We start from the raw sequence: 27,322 nt of genomic DNA, 5'->3' as shown, positions 1-27,322 counted from the left end.
ACACTCCTTGTCAGACTCTCCATTGCAACTGTTGCTCGAAGTTAACTTTCTTAACTCCATTCACCGCCCTCACTCTGCTCTTGAACAAAAAATGCTACTTGCTCTTTCATATGTTTTTCTTCCATGCATCCCATAGGCGAGCCTTGGTTCCCACTCAATGTTTAATCCTTTTTCCTAGTGTAGATGTGTGTATTAGGGCCAGATACACATCCACAGCCTAGCTCATTTTGCCAACCATCCCAACAGTTTCTTCCCCATATCCTCTCTCCAGTAAGACGCAAGTCTGCGGGATTAACCTTGGGAAAGAAAAGTCTGAAACCCATTAGTCTCCCTCTCAGAAAATCTGATTTCTCTTTAGAACAGAAAAGGCTTTCAAACGTGGCTTTCTGGGTTTTCCAATTTGCTGGTGAGTGGATCTGGAGTGGGCATCACGTCTGCACATCTGGCAGGGGCGCCTTCCAGATTTTCCTCCAGACTTAGGATCAGCTTCTGTCAGCTGGGCGGGGCAAAGGTCCCTGAAGTTGCTTCGAGGCACCGCCCCTTGTGGGCGGAGCTCCTTACAGCCCATATAGCTCTCAGGTTAAGAAAGCCAGAATCATTGTTCAGCCGCACTGACCTAATACCCTTAGTGGGGTTACCTGGTTAAGTGCAGCGGCAGCAGCGGCGGCGGCGGCAGCAGCGGCAGCGGCAGCGGCAGCGGCAGCGGCAGCGGCAGCGGCAGCGGCAGCAGCAGCGGCAGCAGCAGCAGCAGCAGCAGCAGCAAGGCTCCTGGGATCACTCAGGTAAGTGGAGGAGGTGATCTACAAACTTCGCCTGGAGTTTTATTTTCTGGGTAACAGTAGCTATGAGAAGCCAAGGAATTTCCCACTTTAATGAAAACTTTCACAGCTGTAATTTTACTGTGTGCACATTAACTTCAGTTTAGAAACTTGAAACCAGAGAACTAGGAATCCTTAGTTGACTGTGTGTGTGTGGAGGTCATTGTGCTTGTCTGACAGTACAATTTTTCGGCGTGTCTATATAGATAATTCACTTTGTGTGTGTGTAAATGTGTGTGTGTGTGTGTGTGTGTGTTTCAAGGCTCATGGTAAATGCTTAATAAGCCAAGACAAACCTGAGAAAGGAAAATGAGGGGGAGAAGGCCATCTTGACCATCTGGGGTTCCTGCTAGTTGGTGCGGACCCGCAGCTACACAGCTACAGGCATTGAAATGCAGGCTCGGTGTTGGAGCCCCACTGTGTGCATCAACGCCTGAAAGCGTTGGCACTAAAGCCTGTAGGGGGTACATCGTGGCCCACCAGGGAGTGGTGCTTAGGAAGTCTCACTCTTTCTCTGCACAACCCAGGGGGCCCACCCGACTGGTGACAGGTTGATTCTGGCTACTCCACGGTCTCTCTCTACCCTGCTTTGGGTTTTTGTTTGTTTCTAGCTTTGGTGTAAAGTTTGTTTTGAAGTTAGGACCGTGTTTCCCTGCTTTGCGGGCAACTGCACTTTTTTTTTAGGGGGTGGGGGAGGGGCTATTTGACCATTGCTGGCTTGCCTTCAGCACAGGCCAAGAAAAGATGCTACCCACACATTGCAAAGGAATCCATTGCTTGTGAGGATTTACAAGTTTTAATTGTGGTGGAGAACACCTAGGAAAAGCTCACCAAATTTTACTGTTTGAACCGTCACCTCTGACTTCATGATAAAGCATCACTGTATTCATATTTTATTGCAATTCAGCGAAATGAAGGATACTTTGGTGAGAATGCACAAGCAAAATTCTTTGGGCACTGTTAACTCATTCATCTGCCAGTTAGTGTGTGTGGTGTGCGTGAATGCACACACGAACTCTAATGTTCATGTGTGAGGGACAAGTGTGTATGGTTTCTTTGGATCTTAATAGCATTCTCTATTAGTTCTTGGAGTTCAGGAAAAAGCCTAAATAGTTTTGTGGTCAGAAATAGGTTAAAAATCAACTTTCTATATCCTCGTAAGTTTTTGGTTCTTAAATTAAAAGCAGGAAAGGCCCCTTTGTGAACCCCTCCCCCCAACAGTATTTCTTTGATTAGCTTTGATCTGAAATCTCACCTTTTGACAGCTTGCAAATCAAAAACACAGCTCCATAGGTGCCTTTTGTTTTTTTTGCAAACAGACAATGATAATTTTTCAAAAGAAACGTTTTATTTGCAAATTTGTTTTTGCGAGCTTCTCCCAACTTCTCACCACCCTCAACTTAAAAAAAGTTATGGTGAAAAACTGTAGGTCCCAAGTCTGTTCAGTATGACCTTGGCCATGTCTCATCACCTTGTTCTACTACAAGCCTCCTAAGAGTCCTTCCTGCATAACATTCTATTTCTATAAAAATCAGAATTAGATTCTCAAGGGACTGTAAAATTAGACTTCTAGGATCAGTTTCTTTAGCCAAGAAAGCAAGTAATGCTGAGGGGGCCATTTTATGCAGGTCTCTTTTTTTTTCATTTCGCAATACCAATAGACATCTTATTTAATGCATGTGGTTGAATTTCCTCACTTTGTTCTAAGGATGGGAAAAGGATTTGATTTGCTAAAAATAAGTGATAATTCTACTTTTTACATTAACTTTTTCTTTAGCAATTAAAAACTGTTCCATTATACTTAACATTCTTAGTTCTTATTAGAGCAGTGACACTTTGAGTCAACAGGGCGGACAGCATATTGCCGTTGGACATATGGAGAAATGAAGCAACAGAGGTATTTCCTAACCTGTTTTTCTTTTAATGGATGCTGCTTCTATGTACTGACAATCCCTGTTTATAACAGATTTCTTCCACAGGATCTTGTTTCTTTCACAGACTCTGAACTACTTCACTGTGTAGCTGAATAGCAAGGGAGCCTTGGCCACATGGCTTTCCTAGGAGGAGGAAATACCCATTTAACAAGAAGACTCAGGGAACCCGAGTTTCTGGCAAATTAAAAGCCCCAATTGCCTTAGACTCTCCCGATTTTGCAGTTCTGGACTCTGGCAATCCACCAAACCTTCTAGGGAAAGTGAGAGACACAGAGTGTTGACCATAACTTGGAGCACACATGAAAATTGGGATCCATTTGTAACAGGCTCCAGAAAAGAAGCTGGGCAAACATTCAGGTTGGCTCTGATATTGCTTTATTGAAAACAATTACGGATATACCACCTGTGTTTTCGAATACAATAAGTACAGTAATATTAAAACACACAGGCAGATAAATTGAACTAATGGATAGAACTTGGTGTTTTAACGTGTCCTCAGAGTCCTCAATTTGCAAAATGAGTTTCAATAAATAAAAACTTGGGAAACTTGTGGTGATGTTTAGTTTCTTATTCCTTCAATTCAGAAAAAGGGGATGATTGGTGTACATGTATTCAAATAACATCGCAAAAGATAAATTGACTTTTAATGGTTTTCAAAGTGGGGAGATTTTTTTACATCAATGAGGCATTTCAGTATGATCTTAAAAGCTTGCACTGAAAAGTTGTAGCAAACATTATTTTTATTTAAATTAAAAATATTATTATAAAAGTGATGTGCAGAGGGGCTACAGTGGTTATACAAGTTAGGTAAAGAGCAAATTTCTTTTTGGACAATGTTGTTCCCTCCTGTGCTCTCTCCCAGTTTTCTTCCTCCCGTCCCCACCCACAAGTTGTAAACTTCATTTTCAACATAGTGTCTAATGAATATCATTGTTGCATTTGTTGTACCTTTGTCCCTCCATTTCTGACGTCAACTTTTCTTGTCGGCTTTTGCAAATTTTACCTTTTCCATTTTTTTTAGCACTCTGGAATTTTAACCAGGTTTTTATTTGTTTCAAGTCTCCTGTGATTTTACAATATAGTTATGCTAATTATATGCTAACTAAAATTAGATTGTTCAAAAATAATTGAAAATTTCACCACTTTGGAGAAGATCACTACAAATCCATCTTCATGAACCTAGTAAGGAATTGCGTTTATTATCATCACAAAACTATTTAAAATCAAATTTGTTTTTCACATTATCTTCATAAAAATCAGTGGCTAAGGATATTTGAACGTGGGGCACTCTGATCAACCTTGTTTTTCTACTTAGCCAAGTAAAACCATTGTTGTCATGTCTTTTCTTCTTCTCGTCCTCCTTCTTCTCCTTGCTTCTTTTTCTTTTTTTTTCTATGTATGTGGTACGGAGGGATCGAACTCAGGTTTTAGTGCATGCTAGGCAAGCACTCTACCACTAGCCCAAACTCTGCTGTTTCTTTTTCGAGAGAGAAATAGGGAGAGGGAGAGGGGAGGGATGGGGAGGAGAGGGAGAGGGAGAGGGAGGAGAGGGAGAGGGAGGGAGAGGGGGAGAGAGAGGAGGAGAGAGGGGGGAGAGAGGGGAGGAGAGAGGGGGAGAAAGCAAGCAACAGTGTATTGCAATGGGATAATAATCTATACTTCATTAAATTAGTGTAATTGGATTTTGGAGACTGCCTTTTGATTTCAGGGTCTGCAAATGATTGTACATTAGATTTTGAAGAGAAAAAAAAAAGAGACCGTACAATCTTTCATTCTTTTCTTGTCTTTGGAGGCCATCTGCTGTGCTCTGTGTCTTGCATTAGGCCTTTTTGGCCAGTGGTAAAATATACCAAGTTCTTTAAATGATAACAGGAAAGCAACTGTGTAAAAAGGCTTGCTACAATTGAAGGAGGCTGCTTGTCTCCTGCGTACAAAGCATCTCTGCCTGGCACTCACTTTTGCTGAATATAGTAAATTGGTTAGTAGTTTGGTTCCCAAATTGAAAATTGTACTTTCCCTAGAACTAATTATTCCTTGTTAGTGGAATTATAAAATTGTCTTTATATATATTGCCTTCCAGTATTCTTTGCTAGGGTGAATATAAATATAGTTTTATATGTCTATGTAATTTATCTTTACCCTAGCAAGGAATAGTTCAAAGCAAATATATACATATATATTTATTTATATCTGCATACATATTCAGCTACGATTAAATAATTAATTTGTTTATTTTATTATTTAATTTTCCAATAAGATCGATAAACCCATACTTGTCCCGTTTGGCTGATTAAGAAAGTGAGGCCTGGAAATGGCCAGGTGACTTAGCCAAAGTCCTATATTAATGAGTTGAAGAGTGTGGGGCCTTATTTAAATGGTGTTTTCATGGTGATTTGTTTCCTTTAAAGGCAAATAGGAAGTAAACAGCTAGGGGAAGACAGCGGCGGGCGGTGCTTTGCTCGCTGCCCTTTGCTGCAATTTCAGGTAATCCTTTAAAGATGTGAAAACGACTTCCTCCAAAGGCAAACATTTTTCTCATTCTAGGCATAGTTTGACACTATGAGTCCTCCTCTGAAGCTCTTCAAAAACCAGAAGTACCAGGAACTGAAGCAGGAATGTATCAAAGACAGCATACTTTTCTGTGACCCAACCTTTCTGCCTGAGAATGATTCGCTTTTTTACAACAGACTGCTTCCCGGAAAAGTGATATGGAAACGTCCTCAGGTAACTCCCAATACTTCATCCACCTTCCTCAAAATTAAACTGCCTCATTATTGCACCGTGTGGAAAAAACTTGAAAGTCACTTTTTTCCTTTTCCTCTCTTTTTTTCCTTTTCCTTTTCCTCTCATCTTTTCACTCTTTGTCTCCATTCTCTATTTTTTTCATTTCTCTATCATCTCCTTTATCTCTCTTTGCCTATATATTTATCTCTTCTCTAGTTCTTCCTTTCTCTATTTCTTCCTGTTCCTTTCTCTTCCTTTCTCTATCCTTTCCGTAGCTCCTTTTTATACATAAAAATTGTATACACTTATGGAATACAAGGTGCAGTTTTGTTATAGACATACACTTAAATATATCACACTTAAAAAAAACCACAATGAAGCTAATTTACATATCCATCACCTTCCACAAAGGAAATTCTTTGGATCGCTGCTCCAGATGGCATTTAGCTTAAGAAGAGCTAAATTTTAGTCAAAATTTTTAATGGAATTTAAATTTAATTTCAACTTGAAAAGAGCAACACCGAAACACTTTTGATATCTCACATTGTTTTTGCCAGTCCTGGGCTTGAACTCAGGGCTTGAGCACTGTCCTTGGACTTTCTCAAGGCTAGAGCTTTACCACTTGAGCCACAGCAGCACTTCCAGCTTTTTTCTATGTATGTGGTAACGAGGAATGGAACCCGGGCCTTCATGCATGCTCGGCAAGCACTCTACCACTAGGCCAAACTCCTGGCCTGACATTTCACATTTTTGAATATTCATGAGTGAAATAAAGTAACCCAAAAGGAATTTCATTCTTGTTTTTTTTAAAATCAACTACTTCTTGTCTCTTCAGTAAGTTGCCTAGCATAGCAACTTAGAGCTAATCTTAGAGTAAAGGTGTGTGTGTGTGTGTGTGTGTGTGTGTGTGTGTGTGTGTGTGTTTATGGTGTGTGTATCTGCTTATATAATAAGCATAAATGAAATGAACTATACAGATAGAAGATGTGCATTGCACTGAATGGAAAGACTCTGGTTTCTTAGCTGCTGTTTGGATTTCCTCTTCTATCATTCCACAGTGGGACAGAAGGATGCACATGCAATTGCATCTCTTTCACTACCTATCAATAGTAATTGATTGTCATTGTGGTTCTCTATAAAACATCTGTATGTTGTGTGTTAAAGCAGGTGTCAGTGAGAGCTGCATGTATAATAAGATATGGTGGTATGGTGATGGGTCTGGAGAATGAAGGGCAACCTTAATATATTTAATTGGTAATACTGGACTGGCAAGTATTCTACTTGGGCTCCTTTCAATGGGAGTGATGGGATGTACAGGCTACGCAGGACTATTATGAAATGGAAATTCTTAAATGCCACAGAATCTACTAAATGGGATGCCTTTTCTGTGTACGATTATGGAACCACTTCAATATTTTCTCTTATATTTAGTAGCGGTTAAGTTTGAACTTAGAGTCTCAGGTTTGCTTGGCAAGCAATGTACCACTTGAGCCATATCACCAGTTTTGTTTGCTTTCTTTAAAGAGCCAACTATGACCCTTTGTTGCAATTTCCACAGCTTCAACTTCTGAATGTAATTCGAAGACTTAGTTCAGTTTATACAGATGGCCACAAGGTGGTGCCAAAATACACCGGTTACATTGCTGAGACTTGTTTTCTGAGCAATTTTAACATTTCGTAGTGTTTGTTCACAAAGCAGGAAATGCAAGACTGGAGACTGTGTAGTTCACTGATACACTGAGCTCAGTGGCCCTGGGTCCAATCCCAGAGGCAAAAATGTGTGAGACTTTCTGTGCCTCTATTTGTTACCTTTGCAGATATTCTCCTTATCTGCAATAAGACATGAAATATGAGCAAGAATTTAACAAGTATTTGGGTATTCAGAGTTGTGAGACCTTTTTGCCTCCTCCCCCCTTATTTTTTTTACCAAAATAGACAGAGAAAAATAGATATGTCATCTGGGAACCATTTTTATGGATAGATGGTGATAATGAGGATTGTTAAAGCTTTATGATGATTGGAGATAATGGAGAAGATGTCAGTAGGGCTGAAGTAGTTAAAATAGAAGCAGAAAACTGAGATAGGTTTATGGGGTGATTGTCTTTTTTAAAACCAGGCAATCTTGAAAATATTTATAGACTAAGGAGCAGACAGTAATGAAGTGAGGTTAAAGGAAAGGAAAGGAATGATTTATTGGGTGATGTCTTGAAGTAGGTGGGAAGAGATCTAATACAAAATTGCAAGCCAACATGAACACATTTCCCAGATGTGAACCAAGTAGACTGTTTCCTGTGCTGGCTTGTCTATTGATGAATCTTTCCTCTTTGTCTTCACTCATTCCTTTGTCCTCTGCCTTCATCATCCAAATTCTGTGGGTTTAATCTTAGCTGGATTAGAGGGAAAGGAAAGAAAAACATTAACTGTGACAGTATTACATTTTTTTCCCTCTGAGGTAAGCAATACTGTGTTACTGTGTGTATGTGTGTGTGTGTGTGTGTGTGCACTCACACACATGTGAGTGTGTATGAGAGAAAGAGAGAGAGAGAAGAGAAAAGGAAACAAGTGAGAAGAGGTAGAAAATGAAATAAATATTTATGGCATGTCTACTAAGGGTCAGGTACTATGGTTGAAGTTTTTGATACATTGTTTCACTTCATTTCATCCTCATTGCTTCATAAGGTAGGTATTTAAAAAATAGTTTGATGTAATTTTTCTTGATATAAAAATACCAATAAATGTCCTGTCCATTTTATGGAGGAGGAAATCACACCGTCAAGTGAAGCTAAATAATGAGGTGAGATTTGAGTTCTGGCTTCATTTGAAATCACCCATGGTATCATGTCCAGAGGATAGAGTTGTTTGTGTCTTTTCATTTTTTTTTTGCCAATCCTGGGCTTGAGCTCAGAGCCTGAGCACTGTCCTTGGACTTCTCAAGGCTAGAGCTCTACCACTTGAGCCTCAGCACCACTTCTGGATTTTTTCTATGTATGTGGTACCGAGGAATCGAACCCGGGTCTTCGTGCATGCTAGGCAAGCACTCTACCACTAGGCCAAACTCCCGGCCCCAATGTGTCTTTTCATTTTACAAAATAGGTAGCTTCCTTCCAGTCAGTTCTTGCATTCCTCATCACTATTGATGCTGTACTTTCACTAATTGAGACACTTTCTCCCTTTTGATAGCCTTTTGTATGTTTAATGTCAGTTAACCCCTGAGGGAAAGTCACTTCAGAAATACTGAGCATGTGCTGAAAGCCTCTGTGTAAGTTACAGATCTGGCACATGGTGAAGCACTCCCATTCTAGTTGGGAAGATGGATATTGAGCTACCAAAGAGTTAAATAATAAATTAATGCTTGATAGATACATCCGATGTTATTTGAAAAACAGAGAGATCACTCTAGATTGGAATGGTTGGCATGGGGCCTTTTGTGGGGAGTAGGAGAAAAAAATTAAGGTTCTGGACCACTATCTGAGCCTCCTCAGAAAGATGCTGACTCCCTTCCAACTAGAATGGAGGCCAAGCCTGTGGTCAAGATGCACGTCAAAATTCTCTGGCCTCTCATCAGGAAAGCTGAGAGATCATACTGGGCCTGTCTGAATTGGCTCAGCAAGACCAAATGGGTCATTGCATCCTGCCCCTCCCCCACCGCTTGAGAAAGTTGAGATCTGGGTTTACAGGGAAGCCAACAGACACCTTGTCTCTGAGCATGCCACACAGCCTCACACTTAACCAGGACTATTTTCAGAACTTTCCAATATGAAGACAGCACCACTAATTTGATAACTTTGTATTGTCTCTCTTTTTCTGTCTCTTTCCCTGTCCTCTCTCCTCTTCCCCCACCTTGCATTTCTAAGGCTATGCGCATGCTAGGCAAGCTATTACATTCAGAAACTTCCATATCCATGAACATCATTGATAGTTGAACAGACTTGAATTCAATTGGGGATAAGAGTCAGTTCCCTCCACCCTCTTTTTCTGCCGGTCCTGGGCTCAAGCTCAAGCCCTAAGCTCTCAAGCTCAAGACCTAAGCACTGTCCTTGGATTTTCTCAAGGCTAGAGCTCTACCACTTGAGCCTCAGCACCACTTATGTTTTTTTTTTCTATGTATGTGGTACTAAGGAATTGAACCTGGGTTTTTGTGCAGGCTAGGCAAGCATTCTACCACTAGGCCAAACTCCCCACCCCCCTGCTCTTTTCCACTATCTTGCTCTGTTTTATGCCACTTCCTTAGTCACTTAAGATTGAGAGGAATTCTAAGTGTTTGTTTTAACAGTTCAATGACATCATCTGCCCATAAACTCTAGAGGGAAACTTCTCAATTCTTCCAATAATCAATGGCCCCAGCTACTGTCTAGATTCTGGGTACACAGGTAAATCACCTGAGATCATGTGCTTCCTAATGTCCCTGTTGTCATGGAATCCTAATTTTGTGGCCAGTCCTGGGCATCAGCTCAGGGCCTGAGCACTGTCCTTGGACTTTCTCAAGGCTAGAGCTTTACCATTTGAGCCTCAGCACCACTTCTATGTATTTGGTACTGAGGAACGAAACCCAGGTCTTCCTGCGTGCTAGGCAAGCACTCTACCACTAGGCCAAACTCCTAGCCAATGGAATCTTAATTTTAAGTCTAATAAATAATAAGTCCTGAGTGGTACTAAGTTGCCCTTTGACTGTAAGACTGCAGGTAGGATTTTTAGGCTAAAATGTGCTTGCCAAATTGCTGCAGAAATCTCTTTTCCAGCTTCTTCCAGTCACTCTGGCATTTTTCCCCGCGTGACTCATATCCACCTACAATAGTGTCTTAAAGTCAGACACATCTAATCCCTGGCTGAAATAGAGCTAGGTCTCATGGGAATTTGCACAGCCAGCTGTGGGGGAACAAAGGGTACCTGCTTAAGATCTTCTGTCAGTTCTCCTGGTTAAGTTTGGTGCTTTGTTTTGTCTTGTTTTCCAGTGATGGAGATGGAATCCAGGGCCTTGAGCTTTCTAGCCAGGCACTGTACTTCTTAAGCCTTACTCCAGCCTTACATTTTGTTCATATTTTTGCTTGTTTTGAGACAAAAATGCCACTAATTTTGCTTGGGCTAGCTGTAAACTTTTATCTCAATCTCCTGAGTGGCATGTGCCACCAGTTTATCTCACTGCTGATCAAGATTTAAGTTCTGTCTGTCCTACCATTGTCATTCTTTTGGATAACATGCTCCCCAGGGACCATTTTACTAGATTATCTGGGTGGCATGGGAGGGTGGTAGTAAGAAAGGAAGGGAGAGTGTAATCAGAGGAAATAACACAAGCCAAATAGGCTTCTTTATAAGGCAATGATAAAGGAAGGAACCACTTTTCTCTTAGAGCTGATCAAAACTTACATATACCTGGTAAATGTGACTGGTTTATACAGTAGTACTAGACCAGACAATGTTTTCTTTATTTCTCAGAAAGCATGCCCTTCCACGTAAGCACTCCTGTCTTCCACTATTCACAGACCCAAAGAGAGTTAAATAGATCCAGTTCTTTTCTTCAGCTGTTCTATTTATTAAAAAAAACTTTTCAGTTTTATTGCATAGTATAATTATATATTGTGCAATGCACCTCTTTCAGCATTCAATGCAATGGTTTTTGGTAAACTTACAGAGCTGTGCAAGCATTTCCACAACTTAGATTTAGAGTAGTTGTGTCACTCCATTAAGATCCTTGAGTGCATTTCCAATGCTCTATCCCTGATATGCTTTTAGTTTCTATCTAGATTTGCCTATTCTGCACTTTTTCCTTAAAAATGGAATCAAAAACATAAGAAGCATCTTGCACTTAGCATAAATTTTCAGTCATCCATATTGTAGCATGTATCAGTTTATTCCTATTACAGCTCAACAGTCGAATGCATACACATGCAAATTCTTTCTAATAAAGTGGTTTTGGTTTTATACCTGGACTCTCCTCACAGAAGTCTGATTCAAGTAAAAAATTCATTATGTAGTGGTTTGGTTATCTAGGTGGAAAGTAGAAGTTGTAAGAATTGATTCTCAGGCTCTATGCTGAGTTTTCCTTAGATGAGTTACAAAGGAACTTGTGATAAAATATTCACATAGAAGTAAAAATTCACCTGAGGGCTGGTGACAGTGGCTCATGCCTGTAACCTAGGCCCTATGAGACTCCTCTGTCAATTAACCAAGAAATGCCAGACTGGAGATAGGTATGGCTCAAGTGGTAGAGTTCCAGCCAAGAGCAAGGAAGCTGAACTTGAGGCACTGGAGTCTGTGCACACATATGAACGCATGTACACACACACACACACACACACACACACACACACACACACACACCCCTCCAGTAGGAAAAGGGGACTCTTTTAGAGACGAGTCACATTGGTCACTTAACCCATGTCTATATTTAAATGTACCATTTGGTGATGGGTCAAGTTTCTAAACATAAGATAATGAGTGCTTAGACCAGCTCATAAAATCCTTAGCTCCTACATGGAAGTTCTATTCAAATAATCCACTGAGCTTTCTAGGACTGCTTAGCTATAACACATCTATTGTGAGGTTGGCCATGCTTCTCGCCCTGCTTCTGCTAGTTTGTATGTGGTGCCTTTGAAGCTGCATTCTCTCTTCTGGTTGTTGGTCTTTGTCTTTCTTTAAATGTAATGGACTCATAAGTACAAATTACTTCTTTTTTACATTTAATTTTATGTCAAGGTGATGTACCAAGGAGTTACAGTTACATACATAAGGTAATGACTACACTTCTTGTCAAATATTGTTATCTCTGCCCTCATTTTTTCCACTTTCCCTCCTCTGCACCCCCCAATATTATCAAGTTCATTGGATGGGATGTTGGTTTTCTAGACAGAATTTCATTTTATTGTCATCTCTGAGGTTTACCCTGAACCTCAATGCTTATTGTTATCAAGTTTCTCCTGCATAAGCCAAAAAAATAATCACTGAGGATTTAGATATGGCTGGTGCCAGGGAAGACTCTTAGAGTGAACTGTGTCCCCTCCTCAAGAGGTATCAGGGAAATGCAATGAGGTGAGAATTATTGGGAGGGTCCTCAGTGCTGACTTAAGCGAAAATATTTTCTAAAGATGTTTACTTGCAGAAAGTTTTGGATTTGGGTGTGGATATGTGTGGTCCATTCCAGTCCTACTCACAGTGTTCAGCTTCTTAATTGTGTATATTTCCCCTGAAGAAACTATTTTGCCTTGACATAAGAGCTCAGTTCAAGGATAATTTCAACTGTGCCAACACAGCTGGGAGCCATTAGGAACTCAGCATCTCTGCCGCCCCCCCCCTACTCTCAAGCCACCCAAATGTTGTGAATATGTGAGCTGTGACCTCTCCCCCAGCCTCACTCCTACCTCTCCAGCATAACTCAGTCTGAAATGTCCCATCTGCACTCTGTCTCTCAGCTTAGAGTCACAGAGAAATTTCTCCAGTCTTCCCTTCTTAACTTCAACAGGATATCCAGTATGTCCAAAAGTAGGGGGAAAGTCAATAAACAGCCATTTCATTAATTTCACGTTATCACGAAACAATTCTGGCTGTTAGATTTGCATTGGCTGGTTACCCTAACTTGCTGGCTGTTTTCTAGTCTTTTTAATGATTCACTTCCTTAAACAGGTCAAAGATAATGGTTTAATATTTGTCTCCAATATTTCTCATCATGGTGCTTAAATATAATCTAAGACTGATTAATATTTAGTGTAATGGATTGTAAAGGTCAAGTTCTAATGGTGATATTTATCTTGGAACCAAAAGCAAAGAAGTCTCACAAAAAATGGAGTAGGATGGATGACTGAAATTGGTGACATCATTTGCCTAGAGGCTGTTGCACAGCCACCTTATGCAATGACATTAATAAGCATAAAGGCAAAAAGATGGGCTAGCTGAGGCCAGAATTTACTTCTGTCCTACTAAGTTCTCAGGAAGAATCAAAAACTTTAGGTTTAGTATCCTACTAAGTAGCTAACTAATCAGAAACAAGTTATTGTTCCTCTCTGAGGCTGTTTAGTTAGGTAAAGGAATGAAGTTTATGGTTTCTACAATTTCTCTTGGTTTTGACCAAATTCCATGATCTGCTCACATATTAAAATCCATTGTTAAACAAACCCTGTGTATGAAGAGTGGCAAAGGAAAACTAGGAATCATCCAGTTTCTCAATATGAAATCTATTATAAATAAATATATGTCATTCATTTATATGACCATTTATTTCATGAAGAGAAGTTCATATATCAAAATCATTGACGGAATCTAGACTTTTGCTGTGAAATGAGTCTTTGGGAAATTAAAGACAATATCAAGTAACTCTTAACCACAAATAACTACATAAAGCCAGCAAATACATTGCCTTAGGAATCAAAAAGTGTAGTGTATTCCCCTAGGTAAATGTTCACGTTATCATTATTTCCATGTTTGGAACTTGTGCTATATTTTATCTAGGATCACAAAATCTATAGCTTCATGTTCCAAATAAAATGGTAACATCTGATCATCTGATCTAAGGAGGAAAAAACTGTCCTTAATTTCTTAGCTCCATCATAGTACAAGTAAAGAAAAAGGAAAGACAGGATCTGCCCCATCCCACACACCTGCTGCATGCTCAAAAGACAAGAAAGGAGCTGCTGACAACCCATAAATATTTAATAAGATAGAAGTTTTCTAGTAAGACAAAAAATAGTGATTAGACCCCAGACCTGGATATTAAACAAAAAAAAGACTGGAAAATCTGAAGCTGAAAACCTATCTAACAATCTGCTTTTGGCAGAAGGATACTCCATTAATCTTTAGTTTGGACTTATCCTTGCCCAGAATGCCTCTTTCTTTCCAACGTTATTTTGGCTTTTAAAGAATAAATGGAATGCTTCATTCTCTAGACCAGACCCTTCATCAGGCAGAATTATATCCATTAAAAAGGAGGGTTGAAGACCAGAAAAATATAGCTGTCTCTTTTGAATAATTTTTTAAAGAGTATATGTCTAGATTTTCTTTCCATTTGAGACTAAGATTTATTTCTGCTGGGTAAGCAGAATGTCAAGGTACCGGCCAGCTGCCTTATTCATGCAGCTTTCTTCATTTATCAAGGCTTCTTTGGTATTTCCTGCCTTTGAACTCTTCAAGTGCTGATATTCTGAGACAGTCATGTCCACAATTATATGGTATTAAATATGCTGCTATGCTTTTGCCTTGGTCTGTCTCTCTACCTGTTTTACCTCTAAATCTCTTTGTGTGTACTGGCTTAACTTTAGCCAGCTCATGCATTACCAACACTATGCATCTGTTCTAACTACTATCAGAGGAACTCTGAAGATTTTTCTTCTAGACACTCGTTATACTTTGAAAATAGGTCCATCATGCCCTTATCACATTTTGTCATAATTATATTAATTGAATCTTGTTATCCCTACTCACTGCGTGAAGAGAAGATAGACACATTGAAAATAAACACCACTCCTCTCTGCCCAGATCCTTTTAGAATATACACTGTTGGAACAGCATCTGTTGAAGTGCTTCTCTGCAGGGTCTAGTAACATTTGCTATTAGTAGTTCTATCATCTATACCCATCTAAAGATGGAGGGAAATTTGGTTGCCATGGAGACTACTGTTCCCTTTGGTGTGTGTTAGAAAAGGGCTTCCTCTAAGGTCTCTTAACTCATTTTCCTGGAGAGGCAGATGCATTAATGTTCACCTCCCTCAGACCCTGTCTCTTAAATACGATCATTCTTCCAAGAACAGGTGCTTCAAAAAAATCTTGCCCTGACAAAATCGGACCAGAATGTAATATGCTCTTCTCATCTTTTAAAGTTCATTGATATAGTGAAAACTCTTCCAAGTCCCAATATTCGGGACTGTCCATTAGCACTTATCATTCTATCTCATTCTATCCTCTTATCATATTTTACCACATGATCCTTTTAGTTTGGCTAACTGACCCATTGCTTTGTGTTTTTCCTCAAGATCCCTTGGACCTAGCTCTGAAAATCTTAGACAACCTCTAACCTTAGGACAATCTCCCCTATGAAGGCTGTTCTGCCTAGCTAATCTCACCGTAGCTCTTGGGAAGCTTTTTTGGATTGTTCTGCAACCAACTGTTGTGTTTACAGGACATCTGCGATGACCCCCGTTTGATTGTGGGAAACATCAGCCACCACCAGCTGATCCAGGGGAGACTGGGACACAAGCCGATGATTTCTGCATTTTCTTGTTTGGCTGTTCAGGAATCTCACTGGACAAAGGTAATTTCCTTTCTGAGGGACTTTATTCCGTTTCCACTTTCTTGCTTTCTTTAATAACTTCAGGAAAAATCAGCTCATAACTTTCTTAGATTGTTTGTGGAAGCCAGAGGTATTAATTAAACATTTTTCCCTCTCATTTCATTGTAATGATGTTCCTATAGAGAAACTGAATTTCACAGTGAACACTCATTGACATCTAGCTTCTACCATTAACCTTTCACTCTGTTTACTTTGTCATCTATACTGGAGGATGCTTTATTGTCATTAGTACTGATTTGACTCAGTATTCATGATTGCATTTTCTGTACCTATGGGGGTGTAAAGCCAGTCAGCAAATCATTAACACAGAAATACAAAACAGCAAAGGTGAAAAAGGTGGAAATAGATTTCTGAAAAGGTTCTAACAAATTATGAGTAGTACAAAAATTCCTTTGAGAGTCAGATAGAATTCAAAATGACAAAATATTTGGAGCAAAGAGCATTTGCCTCATAGAAACAACTGTAGACTATCCATGTGAAATTGGTACATAAAAAGAATTGCTTCCAAGTCACATTACTGTTACTTCTCATTGAATGAAATCTCTATTCTGCAGAGTCCACACAAGTGCTTTAGAATGGACATATGAAAATAAACTACAACAGGGCTTCTATTTTAATTGGTCTTACTCTTTCAATATCTTGTTTATGTTTCTTCCCATGTAATTATAAATATCTTTGAATTGTCTGTTGTTCATTATCTGGCTTATGGTTGATTATCTGTAAAAAATATCTGCCTTTCTGTCCCAGCCATACTGTATTTTTTTTGCCAGTTGTGGGGCTTGAACTCAGGGCCTGAGCACTGTCCTTGGAATTTTCTCAAGGCTATAGCTCTACCCTGGAGCCACAGCACCACTTTCAGCTTTTTTTTTTCTATGTATGTGGTACCGAGGAATTGAACCTGGGTCTTTGTGATGCTAGGCAAGCACTCTACCACTAGGCCAAACTCCCAGCCCTATACTGTATATTCTAAACAGAAATGGTAAATAATCATTAGCAAAGCAGAACTGGAGAAACAAACATTGTCAACAAAATTCCTTACTTAAACTCCCTAGTCTAGACTCATAGGTGTATCAGGAATGCTTCTGCTTGTCATATGCTTTTGTTAGTATCTAAATATGGTATGGAGTAACAACACTGAAGTGAATGTTCTTACCTTTCTAGACCATTCCCAATCATAAGGAACAGGAGTGGGATCCTCGCAAGCCAGAAAGATACGCCGGAATATTTCGTTTCCGCTTCTGGCATTTTGGAGAGTGGACAGAGGTGGTGATTGATGACTTGCTGCCTACTATCAATGGAGATCTGGTTTTCTCCTTCTCCACATCCATGAATGAGTTCTGGAATGCTCTACTGGAAAAGGCTTATGCAAAGTAAGGAGATGGTTGACTAGTCTTTGGTCAGGATACATGAGGAAAGAAAAACCATGTTTGTCCATGGGAGCTCATTCTCTACAACCCCAGAGTTAAAACTGGGTTGGTTCTCAGTCAGATTCATAACATTGCTTTGGGACTGGCCCTAGTCATCAGATATCTTAAATGGTATGGTTTTCATTAAATCCTTAATTTTTTTTGCCAGTCCTGGGCTTGGGCTCAAGGCCTGAGCACTGTCCTTGGACTTTCTCAAGGCTAGCACTCTATCACTTGAGCCTCAGCACCACTTCCGGCTTTTTGCTATGTATGTGGGGTACCGAGGAATTGAACCCGGGTCTTCGTGCATGCTAGGCAAGCACTCTACCACTAGGCCAAACTCCCGACCCTAAATCCTTAATTTTTACTTAGTTTTCTCAGGTATCTTTCCTGCTACTGACCTGCAGATCACATGGAATTATCACCTAGTTTGCCATCCTGGGGTTTGAATCCAGGTCTTCACACTTACTGAGCAGGCACTCTATTAGTGAAAATTCTTCCATTCCTTTTGATTCTGGCTGTGTTTGACATGGTATCTTGCTTGTTGCCTAGGCTGGCATGAACTATGACCTTCCAGTTTATTATTCCAGCCCTTACTGGCATGACAGGTATACATCACCACATCCAGGCTTTTCTGTCACAATGGAATCTTTCAAACTGTTTCCCCTGGATTGGCCTGGAATCAGATAGAGTCTCATGCAGTTCAGTCTACCCCCATGCTGGCCTCATTCCACAACCCTCATGATCTCTGCTAGGATTCTAGGCATGAGCCACCAGTTCCTGGCTTCACTGTATTTTTTTGCTTGTGAAATACCTGCCTGTAGGAAGAGGTTTCTACATAGACAATCTTTTTTTTTTCATTTTATTATCGAGGTAATGGATAGAGGGGTTACAGTGACATTAGCCAGATAGTAGGTGCATTACTTCTCACACATTGATACGCCTTCTTATGTTTTTGTCCCCATTATCCTCCCCCTACCCCCTCCCAATTGGACAATCTTTTTTGCTGTTGCTCTTTTCCTTATATATTTTATGCTACTAGGGATTGAACTCAGGGCCTCTTACTTGCTAGGCAGGCATGCTATCACTTCATCTATACCCCAGCTTTTTTGCTTAGGTTATTTTTGAGATTTTTTCCAAGCTGATCTCAATGATTTTCTTACCTCTGCCTCCTGAGTAGCTGGGATTACAGGTGTATATCATCATGCCTGGCTCTTTAAGAACTATCTTTGACCAATAGCCCATACCTAGAAAACGCTGACTGTAATTTCAAAATACCCCCCCTATGCAGAAAATCTAACTGGTAAAATTTATGTAGGGACAGTTTTAATTGTTGGAAAGCTAATTAAGTCCTTAATATGAAAAGATTATACTACCAAAGTAACTTTGTGTATGTGTTCCACCCTCCCCAGGTTGCTAGGCTGTTATGAGGCTCTGGATGGTTTGACCATCACTGATGTCATTGTGGACTTCACGGGCACATTGGCTGAGACTGTTGATATGCAGAAGGGAAGATACACTGAGCTTGTTGAGGAGAAGTACAAGCTGTTTGGGGAATTATACAAAACATTCACCAAAGGAGGTCTCATTTGTTGCTCCATTGAGGTTTGTATGCACCCAGAACAAGTATTCTACCCTTACTGCTTGCACTAAGAGATCACAAAAGTTAGTACAAAACATTTCCTTTAACCCAGAGATCCATGGGAAGCCAGTAATGGAATTCAGAAAGCTAATATAGGCATAGAGCCCTGGCATGGTGCTTGGGGAAACTTTAACTTCTTATCTCTTTGAACTAGTCATTCCTGTAGGGCATAAAAGCAAGCTGGTATAAATAGTTTCTGGCAAATGATTCCTTTAGTCTCAGCTCTTGGATATTGAGTTTCTTTAAGAAATGAGTTTAATCAGAGTGTTTATTTTTAAATACACTCCAGTGGGTAATTTTAATCTGAATTATTTGAGTGGGCTATTATTATATTAATTTCCTCTTCATCATTTCCTTTTGTAACAGGTTGGGTGTAAATTTCATTTGCATAGGGAGAAATAGATTCAAACACACTGGGATAAACCAATCAAGACAGAAGGGGGAAGCAAGACTTAGATCTCCCAATGTCTATGCCTTTGTCTTTCTTTGTTCTCAGTCTCCAAGTCAGGAGGAACAGGAGGTTGAAACTGATTGGGGTCTCCTGAAGGGCCACACCTACACCATGACTGACATTCGCAAGATGCGCCTTGGAGAAAGACTTGTGGAAGTCTTCAGTGCTGAGAAGCTGTATATGGTTCGCCTAAGGAACCCCTTGGGAAGACAGGAATGGAGTGGCCCATGGAGTGAAATGTGAGTGACATTCTACTTTCCCTCATATATTTCCTAAGCTCTGTTATTCTTGCAAGCCGATTTCCTTCAGACAGCTAGTGGGCTTTCAGTGCTTATGGACATTGGGGAGTACTTGTTGGGCATGGGGTCTGACCCAGCTAGAGGTAAAATAAAGCAGGCTTGATGCTCATGCTTTACATATCCTTTGACAACCTGTTTACTTAAGGAATTCAATGGCAAATCTTATGGCTCATCCTTCCATTCTTTATTTGCCTTTAGTTCTGAAGAGTGGCAGCAACTGACTGTAACAGATCGCAAGAACCTGGGGCTTGTTATGTCTGATGATGGAGAATTTTGGTGAGAAGTGTTTTGTATTGAATGGAATTGGGGCTTCTTCCTGGACTACAAAGAGGTAAAATATTAAATACTATCTTTTCTTTCTCATATTCCTTTCATTCAGGATGAGCCTTGAAGATTTTTGCCGTAACTTCCACAAACTGTATGTGTGCCGTAATGTGAACAAGCCTCTTTTTGGCCGCAAGGAAGTGGAATCGGTGCTGGGATGCTGGACTGTGGATGATGATCCTTTAATGAACCGCTCAGGAGGCTGCTATAACAACCGTGATACCTTCCTGCAGAATCCCCAGGTTAGAGATAAACTTTGTCTAGCTAATAGAAATCCAGGTTTCACTTTGATCCTTTCTGGGGTCTTGTTTTAGCATTCCATCTTCCATGTATAGCTACTCTATAATGTCCCCCAACAAAGATCCCTTAGGGATTAAGACTCAGATGCTTGTCAAAACACAGCAGTCTATGTATCCTTGCAGAAACAAACCTCAGTGGCATACCTCACCCCTTTCCTGTCGAGATTGCTTGGTATATATAACTCTTAACCTCTGCTTTGTTGATCTGGTGTCACCATGTATAGAGAAAATGTGTTTCCAAATGCTGACAGAACTCTTCCTCATTTGTCTTTACATCTCATCTATTTACTTAAATGTATACTTTTATGCTAGTACTGGGGCTTGATCTCTGGGCATTATCCCTGAGATTTCTTACTGAAGGCTAGCACTCTACTATTTAAGCCACAGCTCCACTTCCAGCTTTTTGGTGGTTAATTGGAGATAAAGAGTCTCATGGATTTTCCTGTTAGAGCTGGCCACGATCCCCAGATCTCAGCCTCCTGAATAGCTAGGATTACAGGTGTTTGTCCCCAGCACCTGGCCTCCTTTTCTTTCTCATAGAGTCGACCCTTCTGAACACTATCATTATACCTCACTTTCTCACCTAGAACCAAGTCAGATTTTATTGGTGTGCATTGCATTGTACATAATCAGGAGCTTCAACATGACACATATGCCAAACTGGGGAGATATCTGCTGTGTATACATATATGCCGGCTTGATTTATACTTAGCAAGTGAATGAATTATCCAAGACCCACTTGGTCAATAATAAGGGCATAAATTAACTCAAGGCTTTATGTTCCATTATGGAGTTTTATTCCATGCAATTAAAGCTTGCTTGTATAAAATGGGAATTATAACTCAGATCTTTGGCCTTTTTCCCTTAGTACATCTTCACTGTGCCCGAGGATGGGCACAAGGTGATCATGTCTCTGCAGCAGAAGGACCTGCGCACTTACCGCAGAATGGGAAGACCTGACAATTACATCATTGGGTTTGAGCTCTTTAAGGTAAGAAGGGACATTTGGAATGGAGAGAATAACGGCAACCAGAGGCTAAATTAGTTGTTTGCAATTAGGAGAGTTATGAAGAAATAAAGAAAAAAGACTCAGGACCTTCAAATAGAGAAACTCTGATTTGAACAGAGTGAAGCATTTCATCCAGTATTGTTTCTAGGTGGAGATGAACCGCAGATTCCGCCTCCATCACCTCTACATTCAGGAGCGTGCTGGGACTTCCACCTATATTGACACCCGCACTGTATTTCTGAGCAAGTATCTGAAGAAGGGCAACTACGTGCTTGTCCCCACCATGTTCCAGCATGGCCGCACCAGCGAGTTTTTACTGAGAATCTTCTCTGAAGTGCCCGTCCAACTCAGGTTTGATTTTCTTTGCAAACCCTTGAAACACTTGTTCTCTGCTTTACCATCAATCCTAATGCTTTTTACTCTTTATCTCTCAATGATGAAATAATCTGTTCAAGCCAGGCATAACTAATTGAAACGGTCGTGGTTAAAATATTTCTCAAAGTGTTGTTATGGAAAATTCCCCACTTGAGGTCTGCACATCTGAGCTCTGAACTGGTGCTTAAGGGATATAGGCTTGTAAGTCCTACTTCTTTCACTTACGTTTTATCTTCTGCTCTTTGACTCTTTTCTTTTCACCTCATTAGCCCTGCCTTCTATGATTCTTTGTCTGTAGGACCCTCAAGTGAGAGGAAACAAATCATACTCATAAAATAGAATTCATACTTAATGAGGCATGGAATAGCTCATAGCTATCAGCAATAATGTGTGCATTGGTAGGCCTGTCCCATCAAAGGATGCTCACTAACAGACGCTATGTCTCTTTTTGGTGTTCTAGGGAACTGACCTTGGACATGCCCAAGATGTCTTGCTGGAACCTGGCTCGTGGCTACCCAAAGGTGGTTACCCAGATCACTGTTCACAGCGCTGAAGGCCTGGAGAAGAAGTATGCCAATGAAAGTAAGGACCCCAGGGGCGTCTGGGAAAACAACATTCCATTTCATTATTGTACATATGATTAGAGAAGATAATCAGAAATGATGGTCAACCATGGTAGAGAATAGGTTGTCAGCTGCCTAGGATACAGTATATAAATTATTTAGTTTTATATTCCAGTAGAAGTCATAGGAAAGGAGAAAGGAAGAAAGATGACTTCTAGGTCACTTCATTGCTTAGGCTTTATACTGTCAGAATTGACTCCATGAGATAGCCTCTTGCCTTTTGGAATGGCAACCCTAATCATCAACAAAAAAATAAATGTCACTTTTGCTGCAGCTGTAAACCCATATTTGATCATCAAGTGCGGAAAGGAGGAAGTCCGTTCTCCTGTCCAGAAGAATACTGTGCATGCTATTTTTGATATCCAGGCTGTTTTCTACAGACGGACCACTGACATTCCTATTATAGTCGAGGTAAGAATATGAACAAGAACCCTTATTGGGCTTTTATGGTCTCTATCTGATACTAGGTTATCCCAAATGCCTCATGTAGGTATAGCATTATTCCTGTCACTGTTTTTGATTTGTGTACCCTTTGTCTTATATGTAAGTTTATTTGATATAGGGAGGGGAAAGAGAATCACAAAAATGGTGGGACAAAGGGTGAACAAATTCAACAGTGACACTCACTAGATAATATTTTAGAAATGAACTTTACAACTTGGAATGTGAGGGTTGCGGGGCTGGGCGGGGAGAAAGTAGGACAAAATGAGGAAGCGAGAAACACTGTTCAAAAAGAGGTAAAGTGTACTTCTTACTTTACTTATGTAACTGTAACCCCTGTGTAACCATTACAATAAAATTTAAATTAGAAGAAAAGAGTGAATGCTATCCTAGATTTTACAAGTTTTGTCCTCAACAACACTTTTTTTTTACTTGTTGGGATTAATAGAGGGGTTACAATTATATTCATCAGATAGTAGGTGCATGACTTCTCACACATTGATACCCCTTCTCATGTTTTTGTCTCTGTTTTCCTTCCCCACCCCTCCCAAACATCTTGTTTTTCCCCTTTCCCTTTCCTATTTCAAATAAACAAATAAATGTATATACAACATACCAGGTAACAAACTTCGATACAGTAACAATATGAGATTAACCATTAGGACAAAAAAGGAGACGAGAAATAATATAGTACATTAAGAATAACAATCACACAAGATAAAAGACGTTGACTTTCTTATTCATCTTCACCCTGTGTGTCTTGGATTTATTTCATTGTAGACAGAAGCCCATTCGCACATGAGTACTCTTGTGAACATTTGTGCCGTAGAATCTCCTAAGGGTAACAATACACTAGTCTAGATGATCCTTACCATGGTAGGTCAGGATGGACCCTTGTAGTATGGCAGTATTTCTGACTGAGTCCTAATGATCAGCTGACTTCAGGTAACTTTGTCCTAAGTGAAAGACAAACTTAAGTTGGGCCTTCTTTCTTCTATACGTTGGAGATAGGCTCTTCTCAGCCAATAGGCTATTGGGAAAGAACAGAATGGTCTCTTGCCTTTGAGGATCCTTTTCAAGCTCACTGTTAAGTTCTAGATGCCACTGGGCATGTACCAGTTGCACAGATGAGTTGCTTTTATTTACTCACTGCCTTGACTTGTCTTTTCAGGTGTGGAACAGCAGAAAATTCTGTGATCAGTTTTTGGGGCAGGTTACTCTGGATGCTGACCCCAGCGACTGCCGTGATCTGAAGTCTCTGTACCTGCGTAACAAGGGTGGTCCAGGTGCTAAAGTCAAGCAAGGCCACATCAGCTTCAAGGTTATTTCCAGCGCTGATCTCACTGAGCTCTAAATTGCCAGTTCTAGAGAATCCTGACAGAATTTTCTTTCATTTTTTGTCAGGTACCAGTTTTTAACTAAGAGTTACAATCTTTGAAAAGACACAACAATTTTATTTTTTTTCTCTCTCTCTCTTTGGATAACTTTACCATACCTCCCAATCCAAGTAGCACCAGTAGCTACATAACCTATATACCTCCAGCAGCTGGACAGAGGGGAGATGACAGTCCAATCTGGAGATTGTATATGTTTGCCAAGAAAAGAAACATCTTTAGAACTTCTGGGGGGTGAGATTCAGGCAGGACAATAGAAGAGCAGGAGCCTAGCCACCCTACAGATGTATTTGTTGTTTTCACTTGCATCTCCCCCTGTAGGGCATGTTGAGAAAGGAAGAAGGGTTGTCAAGGTCAAGCTGGTCTGGCATGATAGCCCAATTCCTTGTCTTGACAGTCTATATAGAGTTACCATCAGTGTTTCATTCAGTAGGCAGAGCTGACTTTAAAGTTCCTAGCCTTTACCACTGCCACCACCATCACCACCTCCATAAAATATAATCCTGCCCCAACCCAAGACACCCCCCCCACCATATATCTTCATGTTGAGGACGCTTCCTAGGTGCTTAATCAAGAGCTAGAGTTCAATGAGCATTAGCTCAATGGAAGCAAGCTGTGTGCCACGAGAGGAAAAACAGTGGAAGAAGCTGCAGTGGGATACAAAACCTCTGTCCTTCACCCATCCACACACACCTACACTCACACACGCGCATCGGCGCGCACGACCTACTATTCAGGAAGTCAGTGGGCAAGAAAGGCAAAGGAGAATTATTATACAGACCAAAAGGTGAGACAAGATACTACCCAGGAATAGGGCAGCCAGTTTGGGGCCCCTGACTGCAATGTGAAACCTCTTGCTGCTGCTAGGTTTACAAACAAGCTGATTGTCCTGTGTCTCTTAATATCGTTGGTACTGAAGAGCCCATCTGGGAACTTGAGATTGGGTCCCAGCCCCACGTCCTCAGACTTTCCCTTCAGTTGGGAAGCTTCACTCCCTCTTGTTTTTCAGTACATCTACAGAATGTTCGCTAGAGTCAGCCATTATAAAATGTTATTCCCTGCATCTTCATCTATCAGTATTCTACCTTTCCTGCAAGGCCCAGCATAAATGCCATCTCCTCCATGAAGCACTGCCAAACCCTACTCCCAACCTCCACCAACAGCAATATTTCAAAGCTTCTGCAATGACAAAAAAACCCACAAAGGTTGTAGTACTTAGTCTAGTCCAGGAAGCACACATTCATTTAACAAATATATTTTGTAGCTTTTTTTTTAGTTCACTAACTTTCTACTATGTTTTTCTAATTGATGTAACTTCTGAAGTGCCTTCACTATATATGTACCCTTACACAAACCAATAAAGTTGATATTCAATAAATTGTCTTTTTGGACTTGGATTGATGGCAATAGAGAGATGGCAAGAATGGCTATGGTTTGATATGAATTTGTTCTCTTGGAAATATGGAGTGGGGGTTGTTTATGAAAATTGAGGACTGAAAGCATGGCTTTAGCAAGTGGCTCTTTAGTTCAAAATCACCAAGAAGGACTCCCCAACCCCTCCCACCAAAAGTCTGAATTCAGAGACCTTGGCTTTACTCTAATGGGTACAGGTTTTGGTTTACAATTCATAGGAGCAGATCAGTGGAGGTTGGAAAATAGGCGGGTCTTGCTTTTACACTATTTTATATTTTTATATTATTATATTTATATTTGATACCTCCACTTCATGCTTTTTGATGATTAATTGAAGATAAGCATCTCATGGACTTTCATGCCTGTGCTGGTTTCAAATAAAGCTGTAGTTAGTTGGGAGGTATTTGGGGTTAATTTCTCTTGAAACTCTTCTGGAAGCTAAAGCTAGAGTGGCTAGATCTTTGAAGATAAGACCTTTCAACAAGAGCAGACTCCAACTCTTCTCCCAGCATGCTCTTCAGAGCCACACGAACTTCATTGATCTGCTTGCATACTCAATCTGCCTTCTGCCCATCTCAGAGCAGGTTATGGAGGAGGTGCCATTCCTTTTCCCTTAAACCATGCCTCTTGACCTGAAGAGATGCCCAGCATCTCTGGGGATCGCCAAAGTATTAGTTCAGAAAAATAGCTATCAAATACAGCCTTTCCTCTGTCTCCTGTAATGCTAACCAGATCACATTAGGGGTTATATGGTATATATTTTTATTAGAAATAACATATCCCATATAGGTTATGTAATCAATCTATATGGTCACCAGATGGCACTATGATATTAAAATTAAGCACAAAGACACTGACACTTTTAAAAGAGAATGTTTTTCCCTAAAGAAGTGAAGAGAAAAAGAACAACTCCTTTTTGATCATTTGCTCTGCATTAGACTACATGCTCAGCGATTCGCACACATGATTTAATCTCTTAATCTCCATAAAAATATATGAAGTGTTAGTTTCTTTGGTTTTTCAAAGATAAAGATTAAATAGCTTGTTGGCAATTTCTCAAGACAATAATGGATAATGTCCTTTGGACTCCTGAGACTGGGCCTTTTCTATGGAAATGATCTCTTCCCTAGAAAATGGTAATTTCTTACCTATATCTGAATTACCAGCTGCATTGCTAGAATTCTGTAACAAGAATTGTGCAAATAGTATACCAAATATTTCTTATCTGAATCTTCACCTCAAACTTAACACTTCATGCATGGACAACTTATACATACACTTGCTCCTAAAGAAATCCAGTATAATACAATATGTCCTTGGAGCAACCTGTGTGCATCTGAAAATAATTATGCTAAATGAAAGAGGCTAGGGGAAACAGTACACTCTGCGTGATTTCTTCAACATAAAATTCAGAAAATGTAAACTTCTGTATAATGACAAAATAGTATATATAATTGGTGGCATAGAAAGAACACAAAAAGTTCTGAAGAAACTGTGTGTGTGTGTGTGTGTGTGTGTGTGTGTGTGTGTGTGTGTGTGTGTGTGTGTGTGTTTGTCTTGGGATGCTTAAACTCAGGGCTGGGCACTTTCCTTCGTTTTCACTAAAAGTCCTACCCTGTTTGTCATAAATCCACTTCTCAGTTTTTGATGGTTAAATGGAGATAAGCATCTCATGGACTTCCCTGCCTGTGTTGGTGTCAAACTAGCAGAGATCTCAGCCTTCTGAGTAGGTAGAATTACAGGAGTGAGTTGCTAGCTCTTGACTACTCTGGCATTTCTTATTCATGAGTTCACCAAAACATGGCCTTTTATGTCTGGTTTCTTTACCTTAAATCAATGTCTTCAAAGTTATTCCATAGAGTAGCATGGCTCTACACTTTAGTTAATACTTTTCTATT

General features: G+C 40.1%; 1 protein-coding gene across 1 annotated transcript; it reads left to right on the top strand.

The window, feature by feature from the left end:
• The first annotated feature begins 730 nt into the window (after positions 1-730).
• Capn6 (calpain 6) lies at positions 731-25,389 on the top strand. Its single transcript, XM_090326051.1, has 13 exons — positions 731-782; positions 5,297-5,476; positions 15,578-15,709; positions 16,910-17,118; positions 18,567-18,759; positions 19,293-19,486; positions 19,745-19,822; positions 19,926-20,112; positions 21,038-21,160; positions 21,327-21,529; positions 22,014-22,135; positions 22,451-22,587; positions 23,789-25,389. The coding sequence occupies exons 2-13, from the start codon at positions 5,312-5,314 to the stop codon at positions 23,969-23,971; spliced, it is 1,926 nt and encodes a 641-aa protein (XP_090182177.1). The 5' UTR covers positions 731-782; positions 5,297-5,311; the 3' UTR covers positions 23,972-25,389.
• The last annotated feature ends 1,933 nt before the right edge of the window (positions 25,390-27,322 follow it).

Source organism: Megascapheus bottae, chromosome X (assembly GCF_031878675.1).
Source record: "Megascapheus bottae isolate mThoBot1 chromosome X, mThoBot2.hap1, whole genome shotgun sequence".
NCBI classification, from domain to species: Eukaryota; Metazoa; Chordata; class Mammalia; order Rodentia; family Geomyidae; genus Megascapheus; species Megascapheus bottae.
This window is presented reverse-complemented; position numbering and strand designations above follow the sequence as displayed.